This window comes from Macrobrachium nipponense, chromosome 44, assembly GCF_015104395.2.
Source record: "Macrobrachium nipponense isolate FS-2020 chromosome 44, ASM1510439v2, whole genome shotgun sequence".
NCBI lineage: Eukaryota > Metazoa > Arthropoda > Malacostraca > Decapoda > Palaemonidae > Macrobrachium > Macrobrachium nipponense.
Window position 1 is genome coordinate 37130457 of NC_087221.1, and position 17919 is coordinate 37148375.

The following is a 17919-nucleotide window of genomic DNA, read 5'->3' on the forward strand; positions in this document are numbered from 1 at the left end:
ATATATACATATAATACTTAAATATACGCAAACACATACTGGAAAGTTGTAGTAAGTTTTCAGACATTTTCAGTGTGCTGTTCTAACTAGGTCAGGTGAATTTATATTCATTAATAATACCACTTCCCTTTTTTAATAGTATACATATTTGGTCTTATATTTCCTAATTTTACAAAGTGACACCAGTATACGTATACTGATTAATTGTAGGGAGAAATGTTGCTTCAGCATATTCGCAAAAATTATAACATCCAATTCAGGCACAGTTTGTGGGAAAACTGATGACATGAGGTTTCAACTGATCAAACGGTGCCCCTCGGAGCGTACCTATAGGTTGGTTCCTTAACCTTTTAAACGTATTATCTGTGACACGTCTTCAAGTAAATTTTTGATCTTCTGTCAAGATTATCCAGGACGAATGCTACAGCGGTAATGATTAACGAAGTCGGCGCTATTCCAACAGGGGCTTTATGGAATGCACCACAACTTGGATCCTGTGGGTGCTGTCGCCTCATTTGCTGTCATGGGGTTCCTAAACAAATCTGGCTTTCCTGTCGAAGTATATCAAACGCCTGTCCAAAGAGCAAGTAGGGTAGATACGATGATAAGTAAAGGACATTTCATTTTTCCTCCGTCAAATGGCCTTGGTATGAGCCAGAAAGACTAGACCGAGTTTGAGTCGTTGAACAGAGAATCGCGCCATCAGCGGCCGATTTGGGCGCTGGGATGAGAGAGTTGTCAACTATGCTTAGATTTAATGTCTTTTATATTGTTTAAGAACAATTTTCGTGATATTTTTTCATATGCATTTACTTAAAACTACTTGAAATGGAAAAATATAGAAGTGGTCCGAAAAAAAATGACTTAATATGAATAGCTGTATGCCATATTTGCAATAAGTTTAGGAAAAATGGCAACTGAACCGGTTGGCTCGGTGGGGGAAACTTTTGACAAGAAGTGCAGAGATCTTTTGAACCGGTTGAATTTGTAGTGTTCGGTGTATTGTCTTTATTTTTGCAATATTTTGATATTGTCCTTCTTCATTATGTATCAGTTACGTCCGGAAACAACAGTGAATTTGCCGGTGCAATCATTGCAAAAGGAGAGTAGACAGACATGAAAGAAAAAGTTTTTTCTCCTTGTTGAATTGGCCACAGAAATGATTAGGCTGCCATGATTGAATATTGGTTACATCCTTCAGAAAACTGTGTGAGTATTACGAGAATACACCCATAGTTTGAGTAAACCAGTTGATACAGGCCCCTGATCTGTAGTTACCGGATTTTTTTAGTTCGGTTAATTTCTTGTATTTTATCGTATTTGCAATGGAACACAATTACCCATAGTATAGTGTTTGTACATATTAATTGGTGGAGAGTTATGGCTACTGTATACCACCTAGTCAAGTACATGTGTACATTTCATGTAAATTCTCCATTGTTCTGTATATTAGAAACACGGAGGAGAAAATAAATTTTAATTGTGTTCACAGATGTCATTAACGTAAAATCCAGGACAAATAATCATAAGTAATTGGTGCATGAAATACCGACCATAGCTGCTATTTTTGTACATGTTGACTTGTGCTCTAATATTGCAATATTTATGTTATCCTGTGACAAAATGTGCTTTAGATAAACGGACATACCCACAAAGAAGAGATATCGACATTTACGCAAGTAGTGAGTGTCGGCTACGATTTTACTGTTAGCATTAGGCTAAAGTGGTAACGAATATTGAATGTAAAAATACGGTAGAGAAATGTGTAGAAAAAAATTAATAAAATCAGGGCACCGAGAGGCACGGAAATGTACTGTCATGTTCAGTTATCTGAAAGTTATCGTTATAACTTGTTATAGTAGCGTAGTACTAACATGAATAAAAATTATTTTACTGTTAAGATTGCTGACATATATATATATATATATATATATATATATATATATATATATATATATATATATACATATATAAGTATACATATGTCGTGTGTATAAATTTGTGTCTTTATGTGTGCGTCAGTAAATGCCACCGAGTGTACCAGTACATATAGTGACTGACTACAGACCAATAATTAATGTAAACGTGGGTATAATCACACCCTCAGATATTCGATTGCAACGCAGTGAAGGTTCCTGTGTAGTGTTAAAACTAGATATTTTCCCATGCGTCATGATATTGATTTGTGATTTACGTTTTTTTTTTTTCATTGCGTTGCTTATAAGTAATTTCCTATTAATAGTCTCATGTTACCCAAACCAGCTGTTCGGGATAATACCACTGTGTGTGGGGTGAGGTGCCTTGATAAAATATATTTTTCATATGATAAAATATTTTTCTCATAATGATAACGGAAAGATAATGTACTAGGCCTGATTCACATAACATTTTCGGGTTTTCGTAAAAAAATACTTGTGTTTTATAATACGTATGACTATATATTTACAGCATCATACGATAATTAGTAAGAATTCTCTGCTTCAAGGTATACCAAAGGTTAAATGAAAGCAGCACAAATTAATATATACCGAAAGGAGATATTGCCGTTAGTGTACTACCTCACGCGGTGCACTGTAGGCATTACTTAAAAGGCTCTTTGCAGCGTCCCTTCGACCCCTAGCTGCAACCTCTTTCATTATTTTTACTATACCTCCGTTCATATTCTTTCTTACGTCTTACTGTCCACCCTCTCCTAACAATTGTTTCAACATCATTTTCAGCGCTAAGCTGAATCACCTCATAGGTCCCAGCGCTTGGCTTTTGTCCTAAATTTTACATTTTAAATATAGATGAGAGAATATTTGGGCTCGTCTCTGCACTTGATTTATATTCGCTACTTCTTAAATTCGTTGGTATGAGAAATAATTACTTCTGAAGAGTGACCGCAATTCTGCACGTTCGTGCAATAAATACTGGATCATTGGCCTGTCTTATCTGCCGAAATCTCGGTGGACGCGAGTTCGATTCTCGGGCATTCCATTGAGGTGTGAGAGATGTGTAGTATTTCTGGTGATATAAGTTCACTCTCGACGTGGTTCGGAAGTTATGTAAAGCCGTTGGTCCCGTTGCTGACTAACTACACTGGTTCCATGCAACGTAAAAACACCATACAAACAAACAAACAAATATCTGCTGAAACTCCATCCAGCTAGTGACAGCAACACGACTGATAAACACACAACACCTTTCAATAATCCAGCTTGATTAACTTTTCAGGGCTTATCTTGGCTGGCACTGTTGGGGACTTGTTGCTCACAAGGCCTATTTGGAAGTCTCTGTCTAATGTTCGATGGAAGTCTACAGTCTATACTGTTTCGATGCGGTTTATATCGTTAAAGTTATAAGTATAAATGGGATATATAATATTATCTCATCGTTTTCATAATCCGTTTTATGGTGAATATATATGACTCATATCACATTACCGTGATTCATATACATCCATCGAGCAACAAATGTCCTTTAATATCTAATTCGCTCTACCTCGGAATTAATGTTTTTTCATATATGCTTAACCGAAGGGGAATTTTTTAGGCGATAAGAGAATTGTCGCGACAGGTATTTGAGGGTGAGAGACGGCATAAACTTATATCCTCTTGCGGTGGTGGTGTGGGTAAAAGCTTCACTGTCGTCCTGGATTTGTATGGTTTCGAGGGTTCGCTCCCCGGATCCGACAATTCTCTTATCGCCTTAAAAATTCCCCTTCGTTTAAGCATAATGAAAATATATCAATTCCGAGGTAGAGCGAATTAGATATTAAAGGACATTTGTAGCTCGATGTATGTATGTGAATACATACATACATATATATATATATATATATATATATATATATATATATATATATATATATATATATATATATATATATATGTATATATAAGGTCTGTGTGTGTGACATTGAAGCATATTTTGAAACACGGTCCGCTGGGTTTTCCTCGAAGAGAGGAATGCTACCGCTGTTTTTATCAGCCTTATCTGAGCTCTTTTGTCATGCCATTATAAAATTTGATTAGATAAAGCCTATCTGTGGGAGGATGGCTTCAGTTGCGACTTCGCTGACGCAGTGTCCGCTCGACTTGGTGCTGGTTTCGACCAGTATTTTCGATGTAGATTCTTTTTATTTGGTTATTTATTTATTTTTGCGTTGCCTTAGGATTCAGTATTGATGTTCAAGATATTCTTTTCGTGTGTTATGTTAATGTTTTATCAGAATATTAACTGTGAGAGTTGCGTTCCCACGGGGGTGAAGTGTTTTAAGTTTTTTTTTTTTTATCCATTATAAAAACAATTCTGAGCAAAACTGTTATTTGTACCTGCCGGATGTTTAAGCAGCGCTGAGACTCTACACAGGTTGCAACATTTAAATGTTCAAACGCTTCAGTGTAGCTGTTTTTCTAAGGCGTAGAATACTTCAGTGCTCATTTTTCCCAAGGTGTAGAACGCTTCAGTGCTCATACTTTTCCAAGGCGTAGAACACTTCAGAGCTCATGCTTTTTCAAGGCGTAGAACGCTTCAGTGCGCATGTTTTTCCAAGGAAGAGAACGCTTCAGTGCATATATTTTTCCAAGGAGGAGAACGCTTCAGTGCACATATTTTTCCAAGGCGTAGAACGATTCAGTGCTCATATTTTTCCAAGGAGGAGAACGCTTCAGGCTCTTGCTTTTCCAAGTAGTAGGACACTTCAGTGCGCATGTTTTTCCAAGGAGGAGAACGCTTCAGTGCACATATTTTTCCAAGAAGTAGAACACTTCAGAGCTCATGTTTTTCCAAGGCTTAGAACGCTTCAGAGCTCCGACCTTCGCTAGGCTTAAAACTCTTCATTGTTTCATTGTTTCTAAGCTGTAGAACGCATCAGAATTTCAACCTTCTAGGGTACTAAAGAACACTTCAGTATTCCAGTCGGTCACTACACTGCTAGAATCTCGGAGATTCTTGCATGCTTCAGAGTCAACTCTTCGAAGTGAATCGTGCGAGTGAATCGAACCACCTTTGAAACATAATGAACGGTTGTTCGAAACGAAGTGGTTCGCTGCGAATCCCCGCCGAAGGTAGACTTCCACAGTGCATGAATTACTGCCAAAGCAAAATCATGCTGTGCTTTCATCTTTTCTTAATGAAACTGCTTTTAACCGAATCTCTCCAGCAGTTAGTTTTTGAAGAACAGGGTGCTTTTGTGATCAAATTTTCCCTCTCTGAGATTTTCTTAACAAAAGCTTCTATGACAAAATCTTCACACTGATATGAATCCATATGACATTATACGAACCTCATTTCCCGGTAGGGGAGGTTAGTACCGTCAGGGCACCTCATCCGGTGCACTGTAGAGGCATTACTCCAACCCCTTTGGTTTCTTTTACTGTACCTCCTTTCATAGTCTCTTTCTTCCATCTTACTTTCCAGCCTCTCCTAACGATAGTTTCATAATGCAGCTGCTTTGAGGTTTTCCTCCTGTTACACCTTTCAGACCTTATAACTGTCAATTTCCGTTTTGGATGACCTAATAGGTCGCAATGCTTGGCCTTTGCCCTGAATTTTATATTCAATTATGAATATCTTAGTTAATTTAATTTTTCGTTAAATATCTTGTCGATTTTTCCTTTTTTTTTTATAAGTATCGAGAAGTGAAGGTGACCCTTATCTATACTCTCTTTTTTTCCATCTGTCCATCTTCCTGTGGTGTTTTCGCATGGTAACACTGCTTTCCGTGCTTTTAATAGTTACGCTATGTGTAAGTTTTAGGTAAATAAAAGGATATCTGGGTGTACATTTGCAACTGAAAAGTGTTTTAATAATTTATAGTATGCGAATTACACCGTTAATATTCGAAATAAGGTTATTGTTATTGTTGAATGTAAGCTGAATGTAACTATCAAAAGCCCGGGACGCAGTGTTACCATACGCAAACACCACATGCTGGTGGACAGATGGAAAAAAACAGAGTATAGTGTCGAATAAACAATACGTCACCGCCGTGTGATTTCTGATTGTTTGCATCAATTGTTCTCCTTGTTTTTTTTTTTTTGTGACAATACTGAGCGATAATATTTTGAGTTATGTGGACGTCGACGTGTATCAGTTTTTATACATACATTTGTGCTATACTCGGCTGACGTGTATTCAATTTTATATAAATTATATATATATATATATATATATATAGATTAATTATTATATATATATATATATATATATATCATATATATATATTCTGACATTGGTATTCGAGTTGTTTACCGTTTCGCATTCGTTGCTGAATAACCACTGGTTCCATACAAACAAACAAACAATATTATTGATCGGCATCTCGAATTCGTGACACTATCACGATTTTTTTTCCAGTTTTAAAGCTACTTAAACGCACGAAAAAAAAAACCCACAGAGTCGGAAACGCCCTCCCAAGAGGAATGGCGTTGTTAGGTTCCCTCTTCGCCTTCAAGAGGCTGAAAGAGGAATGCCCGAAGGAGGAGGTGGTCTCCAAGGGAAAGAGTAAGTCCGAGTACTAGGTCACCGCTTCGAAGAATAAGTTGACCTTTTTTTTTATGACTACTGTATTTGTTTGCATGTGTTCGACTTTGTAGTTTGTTAATGTGGAAATTTTCTCCCATTCAGATGTTGGTGATGGAAAGAGGCAATACGTAGCTATAATTGTGTGTGTGTCTGTGTGTGTGTGTAGTCCTCTTCTCTCTATTTTAAGCCTAAGCGGGATACGTGTACCTCAATAATTATGCTCTTTCCATTTTATTTCTCCTGTCTGTCTGGGTCGCTGTTTTTTTAATGAGCCTTTCCCAGCTGGCTCTATTTATCTCGATAACAATGAAAATGCTGTTTATTGCAGTTATATACAGCATATCCTGGTTTTGAAACTGTGTCCGATTTTGGACACGTTCATTCTCTCTCTCTCTCTCTCTCTCTCTCTCTCTCTCTCTCTCTCTCTCTCTCTCTCGTCGGGGATTTCGTTAATCCTTGCAACAAATATTACGTACCTGTCAAATTCTTTTATGTGAATCCTGACATTTCATTATTTAAGTAATTTATTTACATGTTTATATATATATATATATATATATATATATATATATATATATATATATATATATATATATATATATATAGCCAGAATAATCTCTCATTATAACGAATTGACTCCGTACTGTTGGATAAATATCAAATAACCAAAATAGGTTTCCATTTATATATTTAATTACCAGAATAATCTCTTGTTATACGGACTTGACTCCGTCATGTAGGGTAAACAGAAATGACCAGGTATACGTTCCCAGGATTTTGGGTTCATTTAGAAACATTACGTAATGAACCGTGAATAAGTGCTGATTCTCGTTTTCTATCGAAAGCTCAGAATTGAACGGCTCACTGTCCCATGTCGATTACTTTAGATGAGTGAGCTGTTTCGCACACTGCTTTTTCCTGATCTGGTAATCCTGGGGACATTAGCGTTGGACGATGAGGTTTAGCCATTCTGACGTCGTTCGTTTGTTTACTGAATTTTCGAAACACTGATGATGCTAGTTCATTGTGGTTACCATTGGGATTTATATATATATATATAATATATATATATATATATATATATATATATATATATATATATATATATATGTGTGTGTGTGTGATGTGTGTGTGTGTGTGTGTGTCTGTATCCTGGGGCATTAGCGTTGTAGATGAGTTTAGCCATTGACGTCGTTCGTTTGTTTACTGAATTTTCGAACACTGGATGCTAGGTTCAATGGTTACCATTGGGGAATTTATATATATATATATATATATATATATCTATATATATATATATATATGTGTGTGTGTGTGTGTGTGTGTGTGTGTGTGGTGTGTGTGTAGTGATCGGTAATCCTGGGGACATTAGAGTTGGAGATGGTTTAGCCATTCTGACGTCGTTCGTTTTGTTTACTGAATTTTCGAACACTGATGATGCTAGTTCATTGTGGTTACCATTGGGAATTTATATATATATATATATATATATATATATATATATATATATATCTATATGTGTGTGTGTGTGTGTGTGTGTGTGTGTGTGTGTATTTATATATGTAACGTATATATAAATGTATATATTAATTATATATGTATGCATGTATAATATATATATATAATATATATATATATATATATATATATATATATATATAAAAATTAGTTATGTTGATGCCATTATTTTTGGAATACCATTTAACACATGATTAGTTCGTCATCTTGGCGTGATTAAAATACAAAACAAAAAAAAAACGTAAAGTGAATGAAAAGTCCACAGGAGAATATACTACAAGTAAAACTAAACTCTTTCACGAGAACTTACACACTGACCCAGGATCTTTGGGTTAGTAACAAGGTGAGTGAAGTGTCAGCCCACCTTTTATGTCTCGTAAAATGAGACATAAAAGAAAGTTATTAATCTTTCTGTAACTTGATTGTGACCTTCGGGCGCCCCGCCCCCTGCCCCCACCAGCGCCCAATCATGGCCACCGAATCCCCCCACCCCACCCCCCCTGCCCTCCATTGTGCTCTGCTCTGCTTGGATGAGATTAAATTGTTATTGGCGCTTACAGAAGCAAGACAATTATTTTTTTTTCTTTTTAATGCATGTCTATGTAAACAATCGTTGGCTTCAAGTCGAGGTTGTAATTTTTTATTTATTATCGTGTCGTAATTTTTTTTATTTTTTTTTTTTTTATTTATTTATTTGTTTGTTTATTTTGTGTGTGTGTGGTGGGGTGGGATCTCGAATCTCATTCCTGATAGGAGGGCAGCTATTTGTTTGTGGCTGAGATAGACTGAGAAACATATGCTTTATCATCTTTGTTAAATGTTTGTGTGTTTTTTGTGCATATACTAAATAACATTTTATATATATATATATATATATATATATATATATATATATGTATGTATATATATATATACATACATGGGTGCATTCACGTCTTGGGTACATGGATATTTTACATATATACATGTTACCAGAGGAGGAATTCCGTAGCTTTGTGTGTTTGTTTGTTAACTTAAGTTTTATCTGTGTACAGCTGTTTCCTAGTCTGTATGTGTGTCATAATGTATGCCTGTGGATTCTCTCGTTAACATTTAAATTGGTCAAGATGCTGCTTTGACAGTAATTTCTTAACTCTACGACATATTTACATTGGGTACATGCCTATTTTGTTATCAGTTAATTAAATTGTTTACGGTGCGGATTTGAGGGTAGAATTTACGTATCTTTTTCACAAAGTAATAATTCCCGATAAAGAAAATATTTCTCATGTAAATCTCATTACGTGAAGCTGGTTTTATCAGACTAAATCTCATAATTGGATGGTGATATGGGTTTTCCAAAACTAAATCTCATAATTGGTTGACGAGAAATTTTTTTTTTCTTTTTTCTTACTTGTAACTGGGTACTGATGACAAAACATTTGTCAGGCTAAATCTCACGATGGGATGATGACAGATACTTTCAAAACAATTTCCATGATTTGACAGTGGAAGTTTTTTTTTTAAATATCGTTAATTTGACAGTGACAGTTTTTTAAAAAATGTCCATAATTTGACAGTGACAGTTTTTAAAACATTTCCATAATTTGACAGCGACAGATTTTGAAACAATTTCCATAATTTGACAGGGACAATTTTTAAAACAATTTCCATTATTTGACAGGGACATTTTTTAAAACAGTTTCCATAATTGTAAGGGACCGTTTTTAAAACAATTTTCATAATTTGACAGGGACAGTTTTTAATACAATTTCCATAATTTGACAGTGACACTTTTTAAAACAATTTCCATAATTTGACAGTGACAGTTTTTAAAACAATTTCCATAATTTGACAGTGACATTTTTTTTTAAATTCATAATTTGACAGTGACATTTTTTAAAACAATTTTCATAATTTGACAGTGACAGATTTTAAAACAATTTTCATAATTTGACAGTGACATTTTTAAAAACAATTTTCATAATTGCAGGTACAGGTTTTTTAAAGACAATTTCTATATTTTTGTGGCAGTGAAAATTTTTTAAAAAACAATTTTTCTAATTTACATGGCGTTTTGAAGCTTTCCATAATTTGACATGGACAGTTTTTTTTTAAGACAATTTCCATATTTTGGCAGTGACATTTTTAAAAACAATTTTCATAATTTGACATGGACAGTTTTGAAGACAATTTCCATAATTTGACAGTGACATTTTTTAAAACAATTTTCATAATTTGACAGTGACAGTTTTTAAAACAATTTCCATAATTTGACAGTGACAGTTTTTAAAACAATTTCCATAATTTGACAGTGACAGTTTTTAAAACAATTTCCATAATTTGGCAGTGACATTTTTAAAAACAATTTTCATAATTTGACAGTGACATTTTTTAAAACAATTGCCATAATTTGACAGTGACGGTTTTTAAAACAATTTCCATAATTTGACAGTAACAGTTTTTAAAACAATTTTCATAATTTGACAGTGACAGTTTTTAAAAACAATTTCCACAATGTGACAGCAACAATTTTTTTTAATCACTTTCCCTAACTGGAAAGTAACAGAATTGTTTACAATTACAGTCGCATTATTTGTTGATGAAAAAAAATATTTTTTTTTCAATGACGTCTCATAGTTTCACGATCGCAAAACTTTTTTTTTTTAAGACTTTAATTAATTTTCGAATCTCTTATCTCTTTTCAGATGGAGCGGACGACAAGCCGATCATGGTAGACATGAAAGAGATGAGTGGCTACGAAAGGAATTTGTACCTCTACTCGTTTAGTATATGTTCAAGTTATATATATATATATATATATAGTATATATATAGATATATATATATATATATATTACCAGTACTCATTGTATAATATTGTCAAGCTTGTTCTGTCAATTTAGGAGACGATATATACTTTAAGACTACCAAAATATCTTGTTTCAAGTTTTTGTTTATTCTTGAATTATACTTAAGTGGCCTTTTATAAAGCATGTATGAGAGGGACGTTATAGCACAAGTTTATTATTATTATTATTATTATTATTATTATTATTATTATATTATTATTATTATTATTATTATATTATTATTACCAAGCTCATGAACCCAGTACTTCAATTCCACCTTTATAATTTTTTTTATTTTTTTTTTTTATTTGTTATTTGTTTACCTCTTTCCCATTATTATTATATTATTATTATTATTATTATTATTATTATTATTATTATTATTATTATTATTACCAAGCTCATGGACCCAGTACTTCAATTCCAGCTTTTTATTATTTTTTTTTATTTTTTTGTTATTATTTTTTTACCCTCTTTCCCCATTATTATTATTATTATTATTATTATTATTATTATTATTATTATTATTATTATTATTATTATTATTACTACCAAGTTCATGGACCCAGTACTTCAATTCTGCTTTTTTTTTTTTTTTTTTTTTTTTTTTTTTAACTCTCCTTCCCATTCCAGGAGGAGATGGTTGAGCGGCCAAGGGTGTCTATGATGATCAATTCCCTGGCTAACTACAATGCCACGATCCCCTCCGCGGTCGAGATGGACGCCAGCAAATCCAAGCCGGCAGCCAAGCTCGGTACCGTCATGGGCGTCTATCTGCCATGCATCCAGAACATCTTCGGCGTCATCCTCTTCATCCGTATGCCCTGGATCGTCGGAACGGCTGGAGCCGTCTTGGCGTTCACCATAGTCTTTATTTGTTGCTGTACGGTAAGGACGCCCCGTGAATTCTAGGACTTAACATTTTCCATTTTCTCGTATAAACTCGTTTCTTCCAGGTTTGGGTCGTGAAAGGGAAGGTTAAAATCGCCGCTCCACTGCGCTGCTCCTTTTATTTATTATTTTTTTTTTATCTTTTATTACAAAAATACAATTACATTCCAATAATTTACATTATTTGGATAATTCTGTTAATACAAAAATATAAATATCAACAACATTTTGCTACAGAATCAATATAAACCAAAATAAAAACGTATAGTTTAAAAATTCTTTAGTTACATACTTAGAAATATTGCTTGTATATCTATATTTAATATACGTCCTTTGTAATTCTAATTTATTTTTCAAAGGAACAATTAAATTCTGGCAGCTATTGTTGTGCTTATAACACATCCACAAACAATACAAATAGCCAGTGATCAACAAAATGGGCAGCGTTTCTATCAACAATTGATTTTGCTGCTATATCATAGATTACTAGTTTCAAGGAACTATAATCATTTTTTTATTTAATCTTCTGCCAGCTGTATTATCACAGCCGTTGACTCGTGTCTTGTCACCTGGCAGTAATTGTAATAAGAAACTACAGTTTATAAGTAGTGTCGAGTCACTCGAGTGCAGCCTTTCAGGCGAAAATTCCAAGCTACCATCTAGTATTAGAAAATTAACAGAGGACTTGTACCATTGGCTCCAGTGAGACTCTTGAAGGCTTGAAGTAGAATATCCACTGGCTGGACTCCAGGGAGAATGTATTTTTTAGGTGTTGAGCTTAGTTTGCTCAATCCAAAGGGGGGAAGTGTGTGAGACTCATACAAGAGATGTGTCGTCTGTCAGTAGCTATGAACACTAAAGGAAGTATTTCACTGGGCGACACAGGTCCTTGCCCAGATATAGATTTTTCCTTCATCAAAATCCCTTATGTAGGAAGGCCTTTTCAGTTTGCAAAACCTGGCAAGCTGTCCTTGCAGACCTGGGACGGCCTACAGATCTGAAGCAGACGACACCCTGCCAAGCCTATGTTGGGGGAAACCATTGACCTGTGGTAACCAAGGAGATGAAGACAAATTGTGTTTCCAAGTTCAATATCAACTACACAGTAACATCTTGTAAACTTATACAACGATATAATCAGAAGTGCTGAAAATACTCGCCAAGATACCTAGTCTTAGTCAGAAGGGCTGAAAATACTCGCCAAGATAGCTAGTCTTAGTCAGAAGTGCAGACAATACTTGCCAAGATACCAAGTCGTAGTCAGAAGTGCTGAAAATGCTCAGCAAAATACCTAGTCTTAGAAGCGCTGAAAATACTCGCCAAGATACCTAGTCTTAGTCAGAAGGGCTGAAAACACTCACCAAGGTACCTAGTCTCAGTTGGAAGTGCTGAAAATACTCGCCAAGATAGCAAGTCTTAGTCAGAAGTGCTGAAAATACTCACCAAGATACCTAGTCATAGTCAGAAGCACTGAAAATACTCGCCAAGATAGCAAGTCTTAGGCAGAAGTGTAGACAATACTCACCAAGATACCTAGTTTTAGTCAGAAGTGCTAAAAATACTCACCAAGGTACCTAGTCTCAGTTGGAAGTGCTGAAAATACTCGCCAAGATACCAAGTCTTAGTCAGAAGTGCTGAAAATACTCACCAAGGTACCTAGTCTCAGTTGGAAGTGCTGAAAATACTCGCCAAGATACCAAGTCTTAGTCAGAAGTGCTGAAAATACTCACCAAGATACCAAGTCTTAGTCAGAAGTGCTGAAAATACTCACCAATATATTTATACTTTTAGTTTTTAGTTTTAGATTTTTATATGTAAGTTTACACTGGACATTAGATAGGTATTGTAGCTTCTTAATGTAATTATTGCCCTGGTGGTAGCCATGAGGTAATGTCCGATACAGGTTGAGGTATGATGATAAATAAAGACGCAAGAAATAATGTTGCTTTAAAATAGCAGATGAATACCTGGCATAATAAATCCTTTAATGGGAACATTTTCTCTTGTTTTTATTCCAGACCTTTTTAACTGGAATTTCCATGTCTGCCATCGCCACAAACGGTGTCGTTCCAGCGGGAGGCTCGTACTTCATGATTTCCCGATCCTTGGGGCCAGAGTTTGGAGGAGCGGTAGGCCTCCTGTTTTATATAGGCACTACGGTTGCCGGTGCTATGTATATCATTGGAGCTATTGAGATCCTTTTAGTAAGTGCACTTTCAAGTATAGTTGATTTCTGCTATGTTTGTCTGATAACTAAGACTTACTTCAACCCTTTAAACACCGACCTGGACGGTTATCTTTTACCGGTCGGACATTTTTTCGTTCTTCTTCGGGTGACCGACTGGACGTATTTTAACGTCGACATACAAAAGTTTTTTTAAAAATTCGCGGAAAAATACTTTTAGGCCTACCAGCCGAAAACTCTTGAATCACGCGCCTTGGGGGATGCTGGGAGTTCACGGATCAAGGTGTTGTTTTGTTTACAATCGTTACGCAGGCGCGCAAGCGCGAATTTCTTTCTTGCCGCACTAAAAAGTATCTGTGACACATCTCTGAAATTATTTCGTCACTTTGACATAATTTTTGTACCATTTTAAATTAGCCGTTACATAGAGTATTATATATGAAAATGTGCGCATTTGTATGTAGAATACAACAAAAAAATACTCATGATTGTAGCTTTTATCAGTTTTAAGATATTTTCATATAAATAACGATAAGTGCCAAAATTTCAACCTTCGGTCAACTTTGACTCTACCGAAATGGTCGAAAAACGCTATTGTAAGCTAAAACTCTTATATTTTAGTAATATTCAATCATTTAACTTAATTTTGCAACTAATTGGAAGTCTCTAGCACAATATTTCGATTTATGGTGTATTTATGAAAAAACTTTTTCCTTACGTCCGCGCGGTAACTCTTCCGAAAATAATCATACATGCGATTGTGGTAATGTTTGCACCATTTTAAATTAGCCGTTACATAAAGTTTTATATATGAAAATGTGCGCAATTTCATGCACAATACAACTAAAACAACCCATGGTTGTAGCTTTTATCAATTTCGAAATATTTTCATATAAAAAATGATAAGTGACAAATTTTCAACCTTCGGTCAATTTTGACTCTACCGAAATGGTCGAAAAACGCAATTGTAAGCTAAAACGCCTATATTCTAGTAATATTCAAGCATTTACCTTCATTTTGCAACAAATTGGAAGTCTCTAGCACAATATTTCGATTTATGGTGAATTTATGAAAAAAAAAAAACATTTTCTTTACGTCCGCGCGGTAACTCTTCCGAAAAAATCATACGTGCGATTGTGGTAATGTTTGCACCATTTTAAATTAGCCGTTACATAACGTTTTATCTATGAAAATGTGCGCAATTTCACGTATAATACAACAATAAATAGTTGAAGGTTGTAGCTATTCTCATTTTCGAAATATTTGCATATAAATCACGATAAATAGAAAAAAAACCACGTTCGGTCAAATTTGACTCTACCGAAATGATCGAAAAACGCAATTGTAAGATAAAACTCTTACAGTCTAGTAATATTCAGTCATTTATCTTCATCGTGAAACAAATTCGAAGTCTCTAGCACAATATTTAAATTTATGGTGAATTTTTAAAAAAAACTTTTCCTTCCGCCCTCCGCGCGCGGATTCTCCGCCACAAATCTCCGAAATGCGTAAGTCCCATTCTCGGAATATTTGCTCCGTTTCATATTAGGCATTTCATAGAGTTTTATATATGAAAATGTGCGCAATTTCATGTAGAATAAAACAAAAAATATTTGAAAGTTGTAGCTTTTCTTATTTCCGAAATAATTGCATATAAAAAAATATATATATAAAAAATTCGACATTCGGTCAACTTTAGCTCGTCAGATATGGTCGAAAACTGCATTTGTAAGCTAATATTCTTACAGTATAGTAATATTCAATCATTTGTCTTCATTCTGAAACATATTGGAAGTCTCTAGGACAATATTTAGATTTATGGTGAATTTTTGAAAAAAATATGTGTTTACGTAAGCGCGTTACGAATTCATGCATTATTTTGTGATAATATTTTCTCTGTGTTGCTTTTATCGTTTTATAATGTGTTATATATCAAAATGATCGCAATTTAGTGCACATTACAACGAAAAAGAAAGTAACTTGTTACCTTCAACCGTTTTGCGCACAGCGCGATTTGAATACAATTATATATGAAATTTCGTTTTTGCGCTATCATATATCGCATTATTTATATATGATAATGATATTTTTTTTCATTTCTGATGGTTGCATACTAAACTTCAAGCAATGACAAAAAAAGGAGCCAAAAATGAACTCTTAATCTTGAAAACTAAGCGCGCTGTGATTTTTTGAAAAAAATATTTTTCCGCTTACGCGCTCACTCTGAAACCCCTCCGGCATACGGGAGTCATTTTTTTATTTACCGCTCCGGCGTTTAAGGGTTAATCGAGTGTCAGTTGTCGTGAAAGGGTAGATTAATATGGGGAAATTTAGTTTTCCCATAATAGCTAATGTTAACGTTCATCATTTTGTCATTTTTCCTTAGGTAATTTTTTTCCCTATGGTCTTAGCTGAGCAAAAATCTAATATATTGTGCAGTACAGTATAATACAATTAGCTAATCATCACAGATATTCATCAGATACTTGTGTAATTTGCTTAAGTTGTCACCAGTTCACATCATCTGGCACATTTCTGGAACTTAATAACCTGAATTTCCAAAAATACTTAATTTTTTTTAGAGCCCTGCCTATGGTTATAAGTCTGCTGAAGCAAATGAATAATATAGTGGTAACATTCATAGCAATATCCAATCTGTGGCCGTTTTCTTTATCTTCTTTACAACGACTTTGTGTTTTCCAGACTTATATGGCACCGGTGTTATCGATATTCGGCGATTTCACGAAAGACGCAAATATAATGTACAATAACTTCAGAGTCTACGGAACCATTCTCCTGTGGATCATGTGTACCATCGTCAGCATCGGCGTCGCTTTCGTCAGCAAATTTGCTGCCATTGCGCTAGCTTGTGTCATAGGTTCCATTATTGCCATCCTTGTTGGGGTCTTTGTCAACATCAATGGGTCTGAGAAATTGCAGTAAGTTATACGTATTACCTCTTATTTTTTACTCTCTTGAATAGAAAGTAACTTGGTCTTCATAGAGGTCTTTGACAAACAATGATCGTCCTTTGTTTGTATGTATACCAAGCCTAGTGCCCAATTTCAACCCTTTCCACCTCATTTCAAACCAGTTCCTTATGTTTTGATCGGTCTTTTAAATTTACTTGCTTGGTATAACTAAGAATTTTATATACACTGGGAATACATGTTTGGTTTTATTTGACTTTATGATGTATCTGTTCTTGCCACAGTGCCTTCCTTAATCCTTATGTTGTACTGTGATACAATAGTTTAAGAGTATTGAGAAAATCATTTAAAGCTCTTGGCCTGCCGAGTAGAACCATTGGTTACTATAGTAGATTCACATCACCCGTGCATCTGATGTCTAGGCCAGTCCCTTACGATGCTCCTGATTGGCTGTTGATATGCCAATCACTGGGATAGAAACTCTCAGTCTCTCTTGAGAGTTCATATAGCCAGGATGTATGTTCCACCTCTCCTAAGGGGTATGTCTTTCAAAAGTATCCCTCAGGAGAGGTGGAACATACATCCTGCCAATGTGAACGCTCAAGAGTGACTGAGAGTTTCCAGCCCTGTGATTGGCTTATCAACAGCCAATCAGGAGTATCATAAGGGACTGGCCTAGACATCAGATGCACGGGTGATGTGTCTACTATTGTATGTACTGCCAAATGTAAAATTTACCTAAAGATTTTTTAACTTGAATTTTAAGGTTTTGTATTGTATCATTAAATTTCAATCTAGATGTTTAATATCAGATCATTTTCTTTTGAGATGACAAATTGAAATTTAAGGATATTTGATTATTAAGGCAGATTACTATTAAGATCATGAAGAATTTTAGCCTTATGATAGAGTTCATGGAAAACCATGAATGGGGAAAGTAGTATGGAGTGCAGATTGTTGCTTAGACCTGGAAGGGTTTGGATAGTAGATTGCATTTGCCACAAGGGTAAATTGTCAGTTTTTTGCTTTTAAAGTATTGAAAGGTATTGATTCAT

General features: G+C 34.8%; 1 protein-coding gene across 8 annotated transcripts in view; it reads left to right on the forward strand.

Annotated features, from left to right (window-relative positions):
• Window positions 1-17919, forward strand: part of LOC135204191 (solute carrier family 12 member 6-like) — a 1011876-nt gene that overhangs the window by 937708 nt on the left and 56249 nt on the right. For 5 of the 8 annotated variants that reach the window (XM_064234266.1, XM_064234265.1, XM_064234262.1 and 2 more), the window contains exons 3-6: window positions 10716-10791; window positions 11491-11746; window positions 13768-13953; window positions 16638-16873. In XM_064234266.1, coding sequence (XP_064090336.1) covers window positions 10716-10791; window positions 11491-11746; window positions 13768-13953; window positions 16638-16873 — 754 coding nt within the window. Of the gene's footprint in view, window positions 1-4037; window positions 4110-4173; window positions 5052-6342; window positions 6490-10715; window positions 10792-11490; window positions 11747-13767; window positions 13954-16637; window positions 16874-17919 lie in introns of those variants that run through there. The other 3 variants (XM_064234267.1, XM_064234270.1, XM_064234268.1) reach the window with 3 other exon arrangements.